Source organism: Lynx canadensis, chromosome A3, assembly GCF_007474595.2.
Source record: "Lynx canadensis isolate LIC74 chromosome A3, mLynCan4.pri.v2, whole genome shotgun sequence".
Taxonomy (NCBI): Eukaryota; Metazoa; Chordata; class Mammalia; order Carnivora; family Felidae; genus Lynx; species Lynx canadensis.
In genome coordinates, this window is record NC_044305.1 from 86,431,464 (window position 1) to 86,450,710 (window position 19,247).

The following is a 19,247-nucleotide window of genomic DNA, read 5'->3' on the forward strand; positions in this document are numbered from 1 at the left end:
ACCTAACTCCCTCAAAAGATAAACAAATTGTGGATTAGTGACACAATGAGCAATGAAAATTAACTGGAGATTAACTGGATAAGTCTTAAAAGTAAAATTTTGAGAAAGAAGAAAGGTGCAGAATGATAGGTACAATATGATTCCATTTAATTACATGCCTAAATGTGCTAAAGAACATACAGTGCTTATGGGTATATGTTTAAGAACATGCATGGGAAAACGATAAACACTATTCTCAGGATAGTGGTCACCACAGTGGAGGGAGAGACAGAGATGGAGAGGGAGCTTCTATCTATAGTGTCCTATTGAAGAGAATGAATCAAAGCTATTTTATTTATTTTTTTAACGTTTATTTATTTTTGAGACAGAGAGAGAGCATGAACAGGGGAGGGGCAGAGAGAGAGGGAGACACAGAATCTGAAACAGGCTCCGGGCTCTGAGCTGTCAGCACAGAGCCTGATGCGGGGCTCGAACTCACTGACCGTGAGATCATGACCTGAGCCGAAGTCGGACGCTTAACCGACCGAGCCAACCAGGCGCCCCAAAGCTATTTTAATTTTAAATTATCATACATGTGGTGGGACCATAGGTGTTTACCGTATTACTCTGAGTAATTCATTGTAAACACTTTATTTAAAAAGTAGCAGAATGGTGTCAGGGAATGAAAGCTGGCTGTCCAAGGCAGACAGCTGTAAATTTTGCTCCGGCCTCCAGAACGCACTGTAAGCCCTGCCAGTACTGGTACAGACCCTACTCAGACGTTTCACTGCAGCTAGAAGGGAAGCTGGGAAGTGCAGGGAACCTTTGCCATAACCCGTCTAGGGCGGCAGAAGGCCGATGTTTAAGAAACACAAAGGCCTAACGAAACTCCACATAGTAGGTCCTCCTCCCCGAGGAAGCCTTGCCAAATGCCCGCAAGGCGTGATCCCAACTAGTGGTGAGCTCCTCTAAGGAAAAGCCCAAACAGCACCATCTTTTTTGCCCCTACTTAGCACAGAGCCTACTAGGTATCCGGAACTCAAGGAACTTTTGCAGAAACAATCAATGAGCTGGAACTCCCGGTCGGGCTAATACAAAGGGGTGTGTGAAGTAACGCTAAAATCCAGATTGGCCCCAAATCTCATGGTAGCGCGAGACCCAAGCGGAGAGCAGGCCGCTAGCCGCCTACGCGCCGACAAGCTCCCCGGCTCCAACCCCCTTTACCTTTCAGCGCAGGCCCCACCCACCACGCACACTCGCCTTCCCCGCCCCTTCCGGAGGCTCGCCGCGCGCACGCGCCTTCCGGTCCGCGCTTTGTTGCGATAGCGAGGGGGCGAGGTTCTGCGGTCCCGGCGCGCCGCGCGGCTGGACGCGGCGGGCGGGGCGGAGGATGGAGGCGGTAGCGTCCGCTGCGACGGTTGGGGCTGCGCGTGAGAAGGTGGCCGTGTAGGCACCTGGGCTGGGTGGAGGCGGGCGGCGGCCGGGCCATGGCGGGAGACCGCCTCCGCTGGGCTCCCTGAGGTGCGCTCCCTGAAGTCCTGGGGAGCCGTGGTCCATGGGCTCCCTGAGCAGCCGAGTGCTACGCCACCCGGGGCGAGCCCGAGCCCAGCAGGAGCCGGGTTCTGGGGCGGGGGGCTCGACCCGCAGGCCGGAGTCTGGCGGCGACGCTGCGGGCCACGGCTTCTGTTACTGCCCAGGCAGCCGCAAGCGCAAGAGGAGCAGTGGGGCCTTCTGCTACTGTCACCCCGACTCCGAGACAGACGAGGATGAGGAGGAAGGGGACGAGCAGCAGCGACTCTTCAACACCCCTCGCAGGTACGTGGAGGGACGCGCCCGCACCTGTTGGGCAGCTCCAGGGCCCCGCCTGGGGACAAGACCGGCGCCGGGTGCGCTTGGGGGTGCGGCGCTCCCCAGCGGGTGAGGAGCGGAAGTGCCCTTGACCGGGAAACGTGGGAGCCAGCCTGATGCGGGGCGGATGGGGAGCGCCTTGGGAGGCGCCTGGTGTTCTGGATTATAAACCACAGACGCTGCCCGAGTGGTGTTACAGCCCCAAGATGAGACTGGCAAACGCCAAGCCAGAGCTCACGCCTCATTAAAGCTTAGGCTCCAAAGGCTGGCTGGCCTTCCGTAATACACCTTTGTCCTCCTCCTCTCTGAGTGGGTGGCAGGAGAAGTTGTTTTGCATCCGGTTACCTTAAGGGGCACGTCCATCAGTGTAAAGGGAAGTTATTACACACACGAGAGTTCTCTTTAACTGTAAAGGTGAAATTTATCAGTAGTGTGCATTTGTTCCTTATTGGGAACAAAGTTAGAGCCTCTATTACTTGAACGTTGACCGTGGATATGTGTAAGTCATTGCTGCAGCTTGCTTAACCTTTTTTCAGAGTTGAAACACAGGATGTTTACTTGTGAATTAGAAAATTAGAACGTAGTTTATGCATAGAATACGTTTCCACATAAAGCAATCTGATTGCTTTTTTTTTTTAAGATCAGTGGGATAAATGCAGTATTTTAAATGAAACTTCAAAAAAAAAAAGATTGAAAAACTTTGCTACACAAATGTAACATATTTATTGTGAAATGAAAGTATCATGGATAGCCTCTGTTAATAGTGTGTTATCTAAAAATCTTTCATAGAGTTTTATGTATGAATGCTTGTTGTTTATTTACAGAAATGACCACCACCCACCCCCACCCCTGTCAAATTCTTCAGTTACCTTTTTGGAGAGTCAGTATAGTATAAAGAGCTCAGATTCTGAGCTTAATAGCCTTTTTTCCTCTTAAGTAAAATGGAGAAATTAATACTTGCCTTTTTTTAAGTTTGTTTATTTTTTTGTTTATTTGTTTACATATTTAGAGAGTGAGCAAGAGGGGGATGGGGGCAGAGAGAGGGGGAGAGAGAATCCCAAGCAGGCTCAGTGCTGTCAGCACAGAGTCTGAGGTGGAGCTTGAACTCACAAACCATGAGATCATGACCTGAGCCCAAACCAAGAGTCAGATGCTTAACCAACTGAGCCACCCAGGCACCCCAATACTTGCCTTTTAGGGTCCATATAATGCACAGTGCCTGGTATTGAAGTGCTCTGTAAATATTATGTCTCCTTGATAAATTGACCTCCTTTAACATTACAAAATGTCTCTCTTTATCCCTGGTAATATTTCCACTACTACTTTCCACTACTACTGGGTGTTTAAAATGTATATCTTTTCCATTGTTTTCTTTTTTACCTGTATCTTTATATTTAAAATAGGTATCTTGTAGAAAGCATGTAGTTGGGTCTAGCATCTTTTTTAATCCATTAGGATAATCTCTGTCTTTTAATTAGTATTTAGACCACTTGTATTTAATGTCATTGAAATATATATGTCAGGATCCATTCAAAAGAGAAATCATGCAGCAATTTGAAAAAGGAAAATGTAATATAACCATTAACAAGGAAAGGGGAATTAATTACTGAAGGTAAACTACTAAGGTAAAGAGATTTCTAAAAATGTATAGGAATAGAAGATAGAGGGAGCAATTCACCACTTCTCAGACTGAGAACATCCAAGGAAGGAACAAATTTTGAATAGAGCCATCTTTCCCAGAGTGAGATTCAGATATTGGAGGAGGTAAGGCTGTAGCCCACTAGATGGTAGAGAAGCTGAGATGTGGTCGGCTAAGGCTGGTAAGCAGGCAGCTGCTCACTGGGATGCCAACAAATTTGCTTAGAGTCTGTCTGGCCCACAAAGCTGAAAATATTTACTGTCCAGACCTTTACATAAAAGGTTTGCCAACCCCTGAACTACATGAGTGGACTAGAATGGAAAGTCTTTAAAGCAAACCTTTATTAGAAAATACTTGCAGAATTTAGGGGTGCTTAGATGGTTGAGCATCCAACTCTTCATTTCAGCTCAGGTCATGATCTCACGGTTTGAGGGTTTGAGCTTTGAGTTGGGCTCTGAGCTGACAATGTGGAACCTGCTTGAGATTCTCTCTCCCTCTCTCTCTCTCTGGCCCTTGTGTCAACATGGTCACATGGTGTGTCTCTCTCTCTCTCTCTCTCTCTCTCTCTCTCTCTCTCAAAATAAATAAATTTTTAAAAATTATTTAAAAAGAAAAGGAAATACATCCAGAATTTAGTATGTTTTATATCAGTGGAAGAGGCCTGGCTATTCAGCCCAGTGTGGTTGAAGTGTGTAAAAAGATACTAAGACCTGGAAATTTGTGTGTTGACACTAATTATGCTCCCTGAGGTTGTTCTGAGCACTCCCACCTCAACCAGCTACTCCATGAAAAGTTTTGGCTACCAAGCCCACCTTCCATTTCATTCATACCTTTTGACAATCGCATATTTTACTTTTACATTAACATGACTGTTGAAACTCAGCTGTTCTGCAACCAGATCTTGGTTGTTTGCTGTGCCTTGGTTGTAAAATTTGAAACCTAGTAAACAGTATTTGTTATTATAACTATGTAAATATTGTTCACTACAAAGTCAAGTAGTGTGCTAGGATTATAAACCATACTTCCTGGATCCAGTGTCACAACGCTTTGTTTTTCTATTGGAGAAATTTTCTAACCTTGTAGTTAAATGGAATCTTTTTTCTACATTCCATCAAGTTTTCAAAGTCAGACCCTGTTTTCATTTGTATCTTTTTATGATAGTTGGTTTGTTGTTGTTTTTGTATTGCTTTTTAATTTTCCTAGAATTTCTAACTGCCCCCCACCACCATTGACAAAAGAATAATATCCCTTCATTATATATTCACGTTTTCCTATCTTTCTAAACACGCTTACATGGTGTCCTCCTCTAAACCCAAGACCCCCCTCTTGGGTCCCTTCACCTTCCTGTTCCATTCTGGAACCATTGCTTTCTGGGTCTGTGCTTATCCTGGGGCTTACTTTCATCCCATCTCTAGGATTGGATCTACTGTTTTCTGTAGCTTTTATCTTTTTCTTCCTCACCCATTTTGGAGAACTGTATCCTCATGTATTTTACTCAGAAGGGATGCAAAAGGAGGTAATTTGTGCTTATCTGAATGTAAATTTAGTCTCTAACTTTATTCATCCTTTGAGTATGGAAATCTAATCTAAAATAACTTCATATCCTTTATGATATTACTTCGTTGTTTTCTCGCCTACAGTGTTGATGAGAAGTATGATGCTGGTCTAACTTTCTTTTTAGGTGGCCTTTTTTTTTCCTCTGGAAATTTTGGAATTTTTTCATCGGTGTTTTGGAATTTAACTAGAATGTGCTTAAGTATGGGTTTTTTAATGGCCGCAGTACTTGGTTGATTCTTACAATCTGGAGACTAGTTTGGAAAAATTTCCTTCCATTAATTTCTCCATAATTTCCTTTTTCCTGTTATCTTTGTTTTCTCTTTCTTGGACTCCTCTTAAACCAGATTTTGGATTTCTTGGATTGTACCTCTTTCTCTTTTCTTTTTGTCCTTTCTAGGTCTTTTTTGCTTTATGTTCTAGGAAATTTCCTTAACTCTCTCAGTATCCTCTCTTTTGGCTTATTAATTTTAGCAACCATGTTTTTAATCTCGAAGAGCTCTTTTCTTTCTTGTTTCCTTTATCATAGTATCCTGTTGTTTTATAAATGTAATAATCTCAGATATCTATATCGAGATGTGCTAATTTTAGAGTGTTTTAAATTCTCTTTTCCCTGAATTAATGTATTTCCTCTGGGGCCGGTTTGTCTTTTTAATGGTCTTGAATACTCCAGATTCTCCTCATGTTGGGTGATCCTTGGTTGGGTGATCCTTGGTATTTATTTATTTATTTATTTTTTCAACATTTATTTATTTTTGGGACAGAGAGAGACAGAGCATGAACGGGGGAGGGGCAGAGAGAGAGGGAGACACAGAATCGGAAACAGGCTCCAGGCTCCGAGCCATCAGCCCAGAGCCTGACGCGGGGCTCGAACTCACAGACCGCAAGATCGTGACCTGGCTGAAGTCGGACGCTTAACCGACTGCGCCACCCAGGCGCCCCAATTGGTATTTAGAATGAGTAACACGTGCGTGTGTGTGTGTGTGTGTGTGTGTGTGTGTGTGTGTGTGTTAATTGAGTAAATTAAACTAAGCCTTCCCTTTAAGTAGAAAGACTGATTACTAAATTGGATATGAGTGGGGCATGCTTCATTTTAGAGCAGAAATTCCCAAATTTTTTTTGTTCACAGCACCCTGAGAGTCTCAGTAGTTTTTTAAATGGTACCTCTGGTCCTAAAGAAATATCTCATAGTTAGTATGACTATGATAGTAGTAGGTAACATGGTATCTCAAAGATCTTGCTGTGTTTCCTTCAAATACAAAATATTCCACACACTTCCCTGAGTTTGGTGTGGTGCTCTAGGTGCTTTAACACATAGTTTGGGGACCATGATTCAGGGTGAATGGGTTAAGAGCTAACAGGCTACAGATTCCCCAAATGTCAGAATAAGGATTGCTTTGTGTGGGGTGCCACCACCTATACTAAAGTCTCAGCTTCTCCTGATAGATTTGTCCTCTCTCTCCTTTCTAGAAGAGCATTGGAATCTTTATGCCTGAGTTGTCTGTGCTCTGGTTATCTGTACTCTGTGTTCATACATTGTGGAGGAGGCCATTAAAGGAACACATTTCCCCACTTTGTGCCTTACTTCTGCCTTTTATTACCCCTGAGATCTCTCCTAACCCACACACACTTCTGAAGGGCAGATGGCCTTCAGCCTTCATCCTAGACCTTCAGAATATATTCTGGTCTCTTATCAGATGATAAACCCACCTTCCTTTTTGCTACTGTGGGCTTATTCCTTTCTGTACTTTTTTTTTTTTTTTTAATTTTTTTTTTCAACGTTTATTTATTTTTGGGACAGAGAGAGACAGAGCATGAACGGGGGAGGGGCAGAGAGAGAGGGAGACACAGAATTGGAAACAGGCTCCAGGCTCTGAGCCATCAGCCCAGAGCCTGATGCGGGGCTCGAACTCACGGACCGCGAGATCGTGACCTGAGCTGAAGTCGGACGTTTAACCGACTGCGCCACCCAGGCACCCCCCTTTCTGTACTTTTAATGCAATCTGGGGATGGTGCTGTCAGGAACTAGAAACTATATTGTCTCATTTGTTTCTCATAGTAACCCAATAAAGTGCTTACTATTAATTTTTCTTTGCATCTGGAGTAACTGAGCTGTGGTGGAGCTGGGACTCAAACCCAAGCCTCTACTACCAAAGCATGTGCTGTTTTTACTGTCTGTTGGGAAGACATGTCAAACACATTGGTTCAAGACATCATCTGAAACAGTTACTTCATTTTTAAAAAGACTAAAAATTTTGGGGTGCCTGGGTGGCTCAGCTGGTTAAGTGTCCCACTTCTGCTCAGGTCATGGTCTCGCAGTTCAAGCCCCACATCGGGCTCTGTGCTGACAGCTCAGAGCCTGGAGCCTGCTTTGGATTCTGTGTCTCCCTCTCTCTGTGCCCCTTCCCTGCTCGTGCTCTGTCTCTCTCTCTCTCTCTCTTTTTCTCAAAAATAAACATTAAAAATATTTTTAATTAAAAAAAAAGACTAAGAATTTTTAACTACTAAGAAAGCTTGTCAGGATTTGCCAGGAACACAAAAAGGTATTTATCGGCCTCTGCCTAGGGCTTTTCTTATTCATTGGACCATCTTGAGCAATGATTATCAAATTAAAATTATATATATGTATATATGTGTGTGTGTGTGTGTGTATGTTGTGTGTATATACACACATATACACACACATATATATACACACACACATATATATATAGTTACCTTTTAAATGAAATTTTATGCAGAAATCCTCAAAACGTGATGCTGCCCTAGTTGAAGTTAGTGAGGATGTTCAGAGTTCACTCCTCAGCTATCCCTGGTGGCTCCTAAGACGTTTCTCCATTGAGCAAAGTTTTGAAAACCTTTGATCTAAGGCTGCAAACCATTTGACCAATGAGGGTGAAAATGCTTTTAATGAGTTTAGGAATAGTTTGATACCAAAATAAGATTAGATATAAATTATTCTCAAAATTACTTGGATAGGTAAAATTTTTATTCTTGTTCTGCACTTTGTAGTTGCATAGCAGTAGCATTGAAGTTGTACTGAGATCCTCCATAGTACTCTTTTCTAAATGAGGAAATAAGCAAAAATCACATGCTGACCTACAAGTAATTCACTTAGTTCAACAAACACATATTGTAAGAGTGTACAGTGAAAGGTCACCTGTACATGCTATCCCATCTAGCTGGCCACTATTAACCCTCTTGGCAATAGAGTACCCTAGAGATTACTACTATCATTAGTTTCTTACGTACTAATGCAAATTTGAATATATAATATCCCTCTTTCCTTTTACACAATGAATAACCTGGCTCTATTTAATAGAAATTGAACAAAAGGAATATTTTGAGTTTTATGCAAAATCAGTAAAACACTCAGTTTTACACATATGTAACATTTGCATTTCTTTTAACAGGAAAAAATTAAAGAGTACATCCAAATATATTTATCAAACCTTATTTTTGAATGGAGAAAATAGTGACATTAAGATATGTGCTCTAGGAGAAGAGTGGAACTTACACAAAATATATTTATGTCAAGTAAGTATTTTATTTTTCTATTTGAGTAAACAAGGTAGTCACTTAAAAATAGCTCAAACTCTTTCAAGTCCTGTTCTTTCTTATTGCATTTCATAGTAATTGTTTTGCATGGATAGTGGTTGTCTAAATCCTGTCATCTTACACAGAGTCTTGTTTTATCAAAATATGGCACACTCTGTTAGTGGAAACTTAGTTTAGTCTAGAAAACAGATTTTGAATTTTCATTGTCATACCAGCCTAGCAAATACCTTTTTGTCATTACTTCAATAAGGTTCTTATTTTAGTGCCCTCTGCTGACAAGAGGGAAAAGGGGGGGGGGGGATGCCTAAAATTAAGATTGTTGAATTTGTTTATTTTGTATGTAGTTATTTAAATTGAATAAATTTAGCTGAAATGTTCCTTTGTAGTTACGGTTGAATGGAAAATGCAGTTAACTTAAAGACAAGACCCAACAAATATAGACCAACTTATTTAGCTGATATACCTATTTGGTTTGTGTGCTGAAAATATTACTATCTGCCATCCTATTTTAAAGATTCAAAACTCTCAAAAGGAAAAAAAAATGTTGCTCTAATGGCTCAAATATTTTACTCATTCTTTCATCAAATCTATCTATTCTTTCTTCAAATCATTGTTCTAGGCATTGGGAATAGAACAGGGAACAATTCAGTTTTTATCCTATGGAGTTTATATTTTCTGTCTTCTTCACTATTTGACAATAATTACTGGTAAGACAGTATAGTATAAGATTTTCCAGTAGAAGTATTTTAAGGGAACTTTTTCTATAACATTTTAATCATAATCATTGTCATAATAGTCAAGTTTAATTTGGCCAGAGGTATATAGCCCAGGGAATATATCAGAATATTGCTCTCAACTTGACAATAGGGTCCTTTCTGTTTTTAATCTCAGAGAGCACTTTTGTGAATTTAAGGATGAGAATGCCTCTGTGTAGGCTTTCACTCTCAAGAGAAACTGTACTGATTATAGGACAAACTACATGCTACAGTCTAATAAGCCCCCTGAGGACAGAAACAGTGTCTGTTTTGTTAACTGCTATATTCACAGTGCCTTATACATACTAAGTATTCAGTAAAATTGTTAATATTTGATCTATTCCAAAGTAATTCTAGTTATGAGAGGTGCTATCTAGAAGGTAACTAAAGACTTCATCCATTCTGGTACCTTTCCAAGAATCAGGTTCATTCTGGAATTTTCTGATTAGATAAAACTAGACTTTAGATTTATCCTGATATCTGGGGATCATCCCATTAATGCTGACTTCGGACTGGCTTGGACCCTTTACAGCCCGTAATACAGTAAGGATTCAACAGTATGAAGGTTCTTAGCCTTCTGTCTTCCCCAGTACATGATTGTGTATTCACCTTGTGTGTTGTCATATGTTCATGAGAGACTTAAATATATATTTTCTAAGCTTGAATTTAGAATGCCATTGAGAAGGAAAACATACCTGTAATAGACTCAGAAATTGTTTTAACTAAGTAAAAAGCTAAAGGGAGGCTCAAATAGTAATATAGGAATTCAGATAGTAATATGAGAATTTGGTTTTGTTTTCATTAAACTAATACTAAACTGAAAGTATTTTGACATACTTAAAAGTGTCCTTATCTTAATTTCATTTTTCCTGTAGACATATTTAGCAATTCTTTTTCTCCCAAAATAATATGGGTTCATTTTGATAGAACAGTTGTTTGGAATTAGAAATGGAAAAGTAATTCAGAAGACCCAGAAAGTACTGGATAATCATTTTGTTTTGTTTTGTTTTGTTTTTTCAAGTCTGGCTACTTTTCTAGTATGTTCAGTGGTTCTTGGAAAGAATCCAGCATGAACATAATTGAACTGGAGATTCCTGACCAGAATATTGATATAGAAGGTAACCACCACTATAATTACTACTATGCAAAAATTATAACATATCCTTTTTATTCTTTTGGTAGAAAATAAATATTTTCTTCTAACTTTGCAGGCTAGATAAAAGCTCCACTTAACACCCCAGCGTGACAGCTTTGTACTGATTTGCTCCATAGTTCTATCAATTCTATTCTTTTTTTTTTTTTCTTTTTAACGTTTATTTATTTTTGAGAGAGAGAGACAGAGCACAGGCAGGGGAGGGGCAGAGAGACAGGGAGACACAGAATCTGAAGCAGGCTCCAGGCTCTGAGCTCTGAGCTGTCAGCACAGAGCTCAATGCGGGGCTTGAACCCACAACCCATGAGATCATGACCTGAGCTGAAGTTGGACGTTTAACTGACTGAGCCACCCAGGCGCCCCTTATCAATTTTGCTCTACCTATCCTTAATCTACTTAGTCATATGGGCCTTATCAGTCTGTTTATTTATTGTTGTAAATATATCCGCCTAGGGTATTGAGGATGTAGGGTGAAGGAAGGAAGAGTGTGACTGTTTTTTAAAATTACATAGTTAAATGTAATGGTTTAAAAAAAGAAAAAGAAAAGTGGGTAAATAGTGTTTATTGATTATTCCCCATGTATGAAGACTTTCTCTGGGAACAATAGGGTATGAATCACGTAATCAATGTTGTTTTAGAGCTATGAGTTCTTAGATGAGGAAGCTGAGGCCCAGAGGATTTAAGGGGCTTACATTCATCAGTCAGCCTGTACTCCTAATTTCTGTTCCAGTGCTCATTTTCTGTTTCCCTGTTTGATAACCCAAGTGGAAATAACCAGCACTCACCACATAGGCAAAGAGAAAAGTTAAGAATATTTAAAAACACAAGTGTGGCAGTGGAGAGAAGGAAGGGCAGGCCTAGATAGCTGGGGTGACTGGGGGAGCATGTGGCGTGGATAGGAGCCAAGAGCTATTCCCCACTCCCCAGCAGTGAAGCACTGGAAGCACCAGGGTTAAGATATCATGGGGTCTGTGTACTTACTGATTAGTCTACTCAGAGGTATCTTTATAAAACTTTTTCCAAGAGTGTCTTAACTCTAACCACCAACTAGTATCAAGATTAGATGTAGAAGAATCCAGCTCTTTTATTTAGCTAGAATAAATGGAAATTTATAACATTGTTATTAAACTAGCTCCATTAATCAGTAACCATTACTAACATTTTAATTAGTGTACTTCCCTTCTCCTGTTATGTACATCCTAAATTCAGATGCATGCCTGAATTTAGGCATACATCTGAAGAGTGGGAAGATGGTCATTGTTATTTTTGTAATAATTTATAGATAACATTGTATTTCATTCCATGCCTGTACTTTTGCTTTCAGCACTGCAGGTTGCATTTGGGTCACTGTATCGAGATGATGTCTTAATTAAGCCCAGTCGAGTTATTGCCATTTTAGCAGCAGCTTGTATGTTGCAGTTGGTGAGTATGTACCTTATTCAAAGAAAGGATCACAGTTGGACCTTTGGTTCAAAGTATCTATTGCAAAAACAAGAAAAAGCTTAGCTCTTTACAGCTTTTAAAATAAAAATGAAATATGTAAACATGTCACTTGTGATAAGTCATTTAAAAAGCTTAACCAAAAAAATACTAATAAAATAAAATTTATTTTTTTTCATTTTTTATTTTTTTAAATATATGAAATTCATTGTCAAATTGGTTTCCATACAACACCCAGTGCTCATCCCAAAAGATGCCCTCTTCAATACCCATTACCCACCCTCCTCTCCCTCCCACCCCCCATCAGCCCTCAATAAAATAAAATTTAAAAGCAATTTATTATAGCTGAGGGGATCATCATGTCTGTGTAGCATGAATGCAAGGTATTTGGATGCAGATACTGTAGAATTACTATAGTGTGGTAAGAATTTTTTTGTCTAGGTCCATTTACAGATTTCAGTTCATTAATGGTTTATCTTGACTGTTAATAAGCAGATTGCTTTGATTACTAATTCATTTAGTTCATGGGTTTGAAAAACATTGAATGCTTACTTTGTCAACTTTTTCTTAATTATGAAATAGTTGTGGTAAACCACATGAATATATATAATCTGTTGGTAGATTGACAGATTTGTTCATTCAACAGAAGTATATTGAGCAACATGTTAAACTTGCAATAGAGATCCAAAGGTAAATGAAGATATAGTCTGCTTCAAGGAACTCATAATATAATGTGTGTGTGGAATGGGGGAAGGCAGGGTTGATACACAGACCCAGAGATAAAGTAAGAACTGTCCAGTGTACCATGAGTATGATAATAAACATCCCGTAGGATTTAGCAGATGAACAAAGGAGGGAGTGGTCAGTTCAACCTGGTGGTGCAAAGAAGGAAGTTGAGTCTTGAAAACTGGAAATGTATTTATGTTGCAAAGAAAGAAGAAAGAAGGAAGCTTTTTATACAGAGCAAATTAAGACCTGGAGATGTGTGACATGGAGGCCTAGAGAATCTGAGTGGAACATGACGCTAGCACAGAAAAGAAAAAGGGTTGGAGAGAAGGAGGCAGAGTCCAGATCATGAAAATCCCTCTGTACCTTTTAAGAAGTTTAGATTCAAATGTAGGTACTTTTGAAAGATTTTAATCAGAAGAAAGACAGTTATGTTTTAGAATACTTTGGAAATAATGTAAAGGATGTATTGAAGGAAAGAGGAGTACATTAGAGACAAAAGCTTACTGCAGTAGTCCCAAATCAGAGTCTGAAGTAGGGCAGTAGCAGTAAGAATGGAGAGGAGAAACTGGATCACAGAAAGATTAAGCAGGGATAATCCACTGGACAGATAAGATGTTAAGAGGAAGGTAGAGGGGGCAGGAGATGGGTAGTCTCCAGTGACTTCCAGGTAAGTTTAAAATCCTAATGGAGTCAGTGTTTTATTTTGATCTTTAAAAAATGTTAATAAAGTTTCTTTTTATGTGACATTTGTATACTGATTTATTTGAAGTATTAGTTAATAGCTTGCTCAGTATACTTGGCTGGGATCATTTGGTTTTTTTAAATGTTGTGATCCTTTCAATACTTACTTCCAACAAGTACACTTTGTTTTCTAACTTTAGTCCTTTTGGTTTTGTCCTAAATCCCATTTTCTGCATTACCTTTATGACTTAACTAACTAATTTAATAATATACTTGCATGATGAATATATTTCAGAAATTTAAGTAAAAAGTGACATTCTTCCCATATATTGAATAAAGTTCATTTGAAATCTTACATATAAACATTTTAGATTAATATTGCAGTGTAAGTTTAAAATAATGTGTTTTAGATGCACCTCTTAGAAATTGATGAGTGTTTTATACTTTAATAAACACTTTATGATGATTCATACTGTTTACTTGCCTAGCTCCATCACATAGTCAACTGAGTATGTTAAGAGATCTTAATTTAATGTTTTATTTATTTTTTGAGACAGAGAGAGACAGAGCGAGACAGAGCATGAACGGGGGAGGGGCAGAGAGAGGGGGAGACACAGAATGGAAGCAGGCTCCAGGCTCTGAGCCATCAGCCCAGAGCCCAACGCGGGGCTCGAACTCACGACCTCGAGATCGTGACCTGAGCTTAAGTCGGACGCTCAACCGACTGAGCCACCCAGGCGCCCCAAGAGATCTTAATTTAAAAAGAACAGGCAAAACAGACAGAATGCCGCTTAAATTTGCAAAGGTCCCAGAGTGTGGAAGAATAGAAAAGAAAGAGAAAAGCAATATTCATCTCTACATTACTACCTTACTGCTTTTACCCCTTGCCCCCTTCCATTTTTAATTCCAAGTATTCAGTTGAATACTTGCTGGATTTTTTTTTTTTTTCAGTATTTTTACTGGACTTAAAAATTTAGGCTTGCTGCACTTAATGAGTTTTCTTTCTTTCCTTCTTTCTTCCTTTTTTTTTTTTTTTTTTTTTTACTTTTTAATATGTAAAAGCACATATTCAAAACTAATTTTTCCCATGTGAGATGGGCCTTTCCAGTGCTTATTTATATTTACAGGATGGTTTAATACAGCAATGTGGTGAGACAATGAAGGAAACAATTAATGTGAAAACTGTATGTGGCTATTACACATCAGCAGGGACCTATGGATTAGATTCTGTAAAGAAAAAGTGAGTTACCTTTTTTATTTTTCCTCCCATCCCACTTTTTGGAATTTGGCTGCTTTGGTTTGTTAAGAGAATGTATAGCTATAAGAAAGAAAGGGGGGAAAAAAAGATAGGGGACTAGAATTTTGTTCTAAAAAGTCCCTTTTTACATTTGGATGAATGAGTAAATTCCTTGAAAGTGTTGTCTTTGTAAGTGACCATGAGTGGGTTATACATGTTTATATGTGGCTTATAAAAACTATGGCCATTCTTTACAGGGAATTTTCTATTAATTTTTTTTAAGTAGTAGGCATCATAGACATTGTATCAGTACAGTTACTGGCAATGTTTTTAACTCTTGAGAATTGCAGGACCTGTTTTCAAATTATAAAGAAGGTAATAGAAGTTTGTAAGCCCCTTCCTAAATGATTTAACATGAACTTGAAATGAGGTTTTCTTAATTAGAAATGCTCTTATTAATATAAAAGAAATATTTCCTTAATAACTGCTGACAAAAATAATACTAAATTTTCAGTTGTTAAATTTAAAACTTTGAGCATGTTCTAGCAAGACTAATATTCTGTTTTTATTTTAACTGTAAGTCCTACTAAGTAAGTCATAAATGCATATTTATGTATCATGTGATAAATAATTCCATGTTTTTAATTTCAGGTGCCTTGAATGGCTCCTGAACAATTTGATGACTCACCAGAATGTTGAACTTTTTAAGGAACTCAGGTATTTTAATTTTAAGTAACTTTGCAATTAATTATCCTAAAGTAATATTTATTTGTTAAAGTGTTTATTTGTTTCATACAAAAACATATTCCTTATGAAAAAGTCAACAATTTAATGAAAGGTATCTTGACTGTATCTATGAACTAAAGAAATGCTTCAAAATTTCTTTGTCATAAATAACGTATATTATGTCTAGTATTTGAGCTAATTTCTATAGAAAAATTCACTGCTACTATAAAACCATAGAAGAAATCTCAAGTGTTACTTCATTTTTGCTGGGCTCTTAGAGAATGTACAAGTTTTATTTTAAAAATTATCTTTACCATTCATTGTAAAAGTAAGTTTGAGGAAGTTGTTTTAAACTTTTTGCGAAGCCTAATGAAATTAAATTCATAATCAGGTTGGCCTTTTGAATTACCTTTGCTTGTCTTTCCTTCCTTCCTTCCTTCCTTCCTTCCTTCCTTCCTTCCTTCCTTCCTTCCTTCCTTCCATAAACACTTCCTGAATGTCCACTGTATATAACAGTACTCTGTCAGGGGCTGTGAAGGATGCAGAGGTGATTATGTCATGGTCTCTGCCCTTAAAGGGATCATTCCTGTGATGTCAATTTTACTAATTTTTTATTTATTTTTTGTCAGGCGTGGGTGGGGAAAAAGATAAACATTTTTATGTTTAAATACAGTATGGAATATAGAGAATTCTGGAATATAGAGAATTCAAGTTTCTTTGAACCTTAAAGATGAAATACAAGAAGTAGTAGAAATGTTATTTTTATGGCTAGACCATCTCCTGGATTCTTGGATCCATTCCTTTCCTCTGCCTTTAAGAGGTCCTTTGGCAGAAAAGTTTGAGAAGCATTATTCTATACAGAAAAAAAAAATCATTTCCTAGTGCTATCAAGGTATAAATGAAGTTCTACATTATATTTGGTTTGGAAATCATTAGAAATCATTTTTCTCTTTTATAATTTCTCATTGAGCTTTTTCAAAAAGAAGATAAATTATAGTGGTCTTCCTAAAATCCTAGATGTTCTTCTGGCTTTTTATGGCTTAAAGGAAGGGGTGAAAAAGCTACTGGTGATATCATTTTCACTCAATCTAAGTTTAAACTAATATATACTTCTTGATCTTACTGTCTTTAATAGTAATAAAAACATAATTTATGATTAAGCAGTTCTCTTAAGCCTCAATGTTAAAGGTTATTTTGAAGATATAGATGATTCACTGAAATTTGACTTTTTTTTAACCAATGAATGAGTAGGAAAGGCAAAAGAGGAACACTGCCACTTTATCAGAGCATACTAAAAGTTACCTTCTTCAGGGCCACCTGGGTGGCTCAGTCGTTTAAGCATCTGACTCTTGATTTCAGTTCAGGCCATCATCTCACAGTTTGTAAGATCGAGCCCTGTGTGGGCTCTGCGCTGACAGTGGAACCTGTTTGGGATTCTCTCTCCCTCTCTCTCTCTTGCCCCTCCCCCACTCATGCTCACTCTTTATCAAAATAAATAAATATTTATAAATAGATAAAAGTTATCTTATTGAGTCCTTGTTTTAACTTTGATTACTAGCAGATCAGTGCTCTTTGTTTTCCTATGAATTCAAAGAAAGACCTTTCATAGTATACTATCTGAATTAAAAGTGTTCAGATAGGTTATTTCTAAGATTCTTTGTCTTGAGCAAAAAGACTGAGGTAATTTTAAATTCCACATTTGTTTTTCATAAGAAAGACTTAGATTTTTTAATTCTACCAGGGTGGTTTAGCCTGTGCATGAGGAAAACTCACTACTTCTATTTTATCTTTTCTAGTATAAATGTCATGAAACAGCTCATTGGTTCATCTAACTTATTTGTGATGCAAGTGGAGATGGATGTTTACACAGCTCTTAAAAAGGTATTGGCATAATATGTATGTAAGGGTATCACCTCAGCATTTCTTATAATAGTGAAAAGCTGGAAGCAGCTAGTGTCCATTGATAAAGGAATAGTGTAAAAGTAAGAAAAGTAAAAGGAAATAGGCCAAAATATTAAAAAGTCTTTGTTTAGAGATTTGCTATCCTGAGTGATTTTAATTGCATTCTTTATACTTGTCAACTTTAAAAGTAGAGCCAGTTATTTTACCAACAAAATGGATTTATTTGTGAATAGCAGAGGAATTGTAATTTGGGACATGTAAGCTATGGCAAACCATAAGCAAGTCCAGATCTCAAAGGAGAGGAACATTACTTTGTAGAGAAAAGGAGGAAGTCGGGAGGGGCTGCTTTGAATGAAAGTTGGTTGGAGGAAAGTGAGTTCCTTGTTGTCTGAGTTGTGGTATTTTCTTGTTGGCTGATCTTATAGCTAAACTGGGAAAAATTCTTTCTCTTGCTAGACTAGTAAAGTAGGCCTCTTCCGGTTGGGAATGTAAGATACCTCTCTTCCTATTGGGGTCTACACTTGAGAACAAGTGGTGGGCCATGAGAGCTCCCATCCCGTTCCTTTATTTGGTTTCACATACTTTTCTATCCTAGGAATGTGGTTGTTTTTTTTTTCCCAGATTCTTTTCAACAACAAACATGTTATTATTTACATGCAAATGTTAAATATTTTATATGGTTTTCAGAAATGTTTTCAAAGTTGAGCTTTAGTTGAATTAATGACTTTATGAGGAAATTTTCACACTTTTTCTAGAAAATGTTAACATTCTAGGACACCTGGGTAGTTCAGTCGGTTAAGCATCCGACTCTTGATTTCTGCTCAGGTCATGATCTCATGGTTCATGGGTTCCAGCCCTGCATCAGGCTCTGTGCGGACAGTGCGGGGCCTGCTTGGAATCCTCTCTCACCCTCGCTCCCTGCCCCTCTCCTGCTTCACGCTGTCTCTCTCTCTCTCAAAATAAATAAATAAACTTAAAGGAAAAAAATGTCGACATTCCTTGAAGACCTTATTTGCACTTCAGGTATATGTTTCACTTCATACTTTTGAAAAGTTTTAACATTTTTAATGTAGTTTTATTTTCACAACTCTGAAGAGACAAATTGGCTATCATTCTTGTTCTATAGATGATAAGACTTAGAACTCTTATAGCTTTTAAGTGGCAGACTTGAGGCAGAACCCACGTCTTGTGAGTCCTACTCTTACTGCTTTTCCCACTTAATAATTTTGCCTTTAACCCTTTGTCCCCAGCAGCAAAGTCTGCATTTAACACAGCTTTGAAATCTGGGAATGGGACACTGTCTAAGTTGTATCATGGCGATTGTTTGGTTTTGCGGTAGGAATAAGATTCTGTTACTGTTTTGTTTTGTTTTGTTTTTTCAAGGAAGTGTAGTAACTAAGTTACGCAATCATTAAAGAAAGAGTAGACAGCCCATATCTATCTCTGAGCCACTGGTAGGATTCATTGTTTCCTGTTGTAATTGCTTTTATGCCAGTAATGATAAGTGCTTACTATGTGCCAGGCACTATTCAAAACATGTTACACTTGTTTTGTGTAACAAATTCTTTCAGTGCCCTATGAAGTTTCATGCTCATTTTACAAATGAAGAAATTAAGACCCAGAGAAATTGGGTAATTGGCCCAGCTGTTGATTGGCAGGTCCAGGATTTAAAAATCCATGCTCCTAACTACTCTGCATACTGTCTCAAGAGTGAGAAGACAATAATGAGACAATAAGAAACTTTTTTTCCCTTGTTTAGTTTATTTTTATAATCTTATACAATATTTAGCAAAATTTAGTTAATTAGTAGAATAAATTAGTGTAAAATTACTAATGTAATATGTATATTAAACCTTTTGATTATATGAGTGTACTGTTTGATGCCTTAAATACTTTTCAGGAATTAGTTTATTCCTTCTCACACACTTTTAGTTCAATCATTAATCATTGGACCATGATTAATGCCATGATGAATTTAAAGCTTGTAAGTGTGTCATATGATAGTTCTACTTCTGTCAATTGCATGTACTGGAAATTAAACTTTTT

The 19,247-nt window shown here is 38.1% G+C and overlaps 1 protein-coding gene and 1 non-coding gene across 2 annotated transcripts in view; one reads left to right on the forward strand and one right to left on the reverse strand.

Annotated features, from left to right (window-relative positions):
* The first annotated feature begins 1,298 nt into the window (after positions 1-1,298).
* GMCL1 (germ cell-less 1, spermatogenesis associated) overlaps positions 1,299-19,247 on the forward strand; it is a 37,986-nt gene continuing 20,037 nt past the window's right edge. Inside the window, exons 1-7 of the mRNA XM_030310767.1 lie at positions 1,299-1,794; positions 8,434-8,557; positions 10,355-10,451; positions 11,811-11,908; positions 14,464-14,576; positions 15,225-15,290; positions 17,096-17,180. Of these exons, the coding sequence (XP_030166627.1) occupies positions 1,535-1,794; positions 8,434-8,557; positions 10,355-10,451; positions 11,811-11,908; positions 14,464-14,576; positions 15,225-15,290; positions 17,096-17,180 (843 nt within the window). The 5' untranslated portion in view covers positions 1,299-1,534. The remainder of the gene's footprint in view (positions 1,795-8,433; positions 8,558-10,354; positions 10,452-11,810; positions 11,909-14,463; positions 14,577-15,224; positions 15,291-17,095; positions 17,181-19,247) is intronic.
* TRNAL-UAA lies at positions 13,992-14,075 on the reverse strand. The gene has a single exon. It is a non-coding gene; the product is annotated as a tRNA-Leu (tRNA).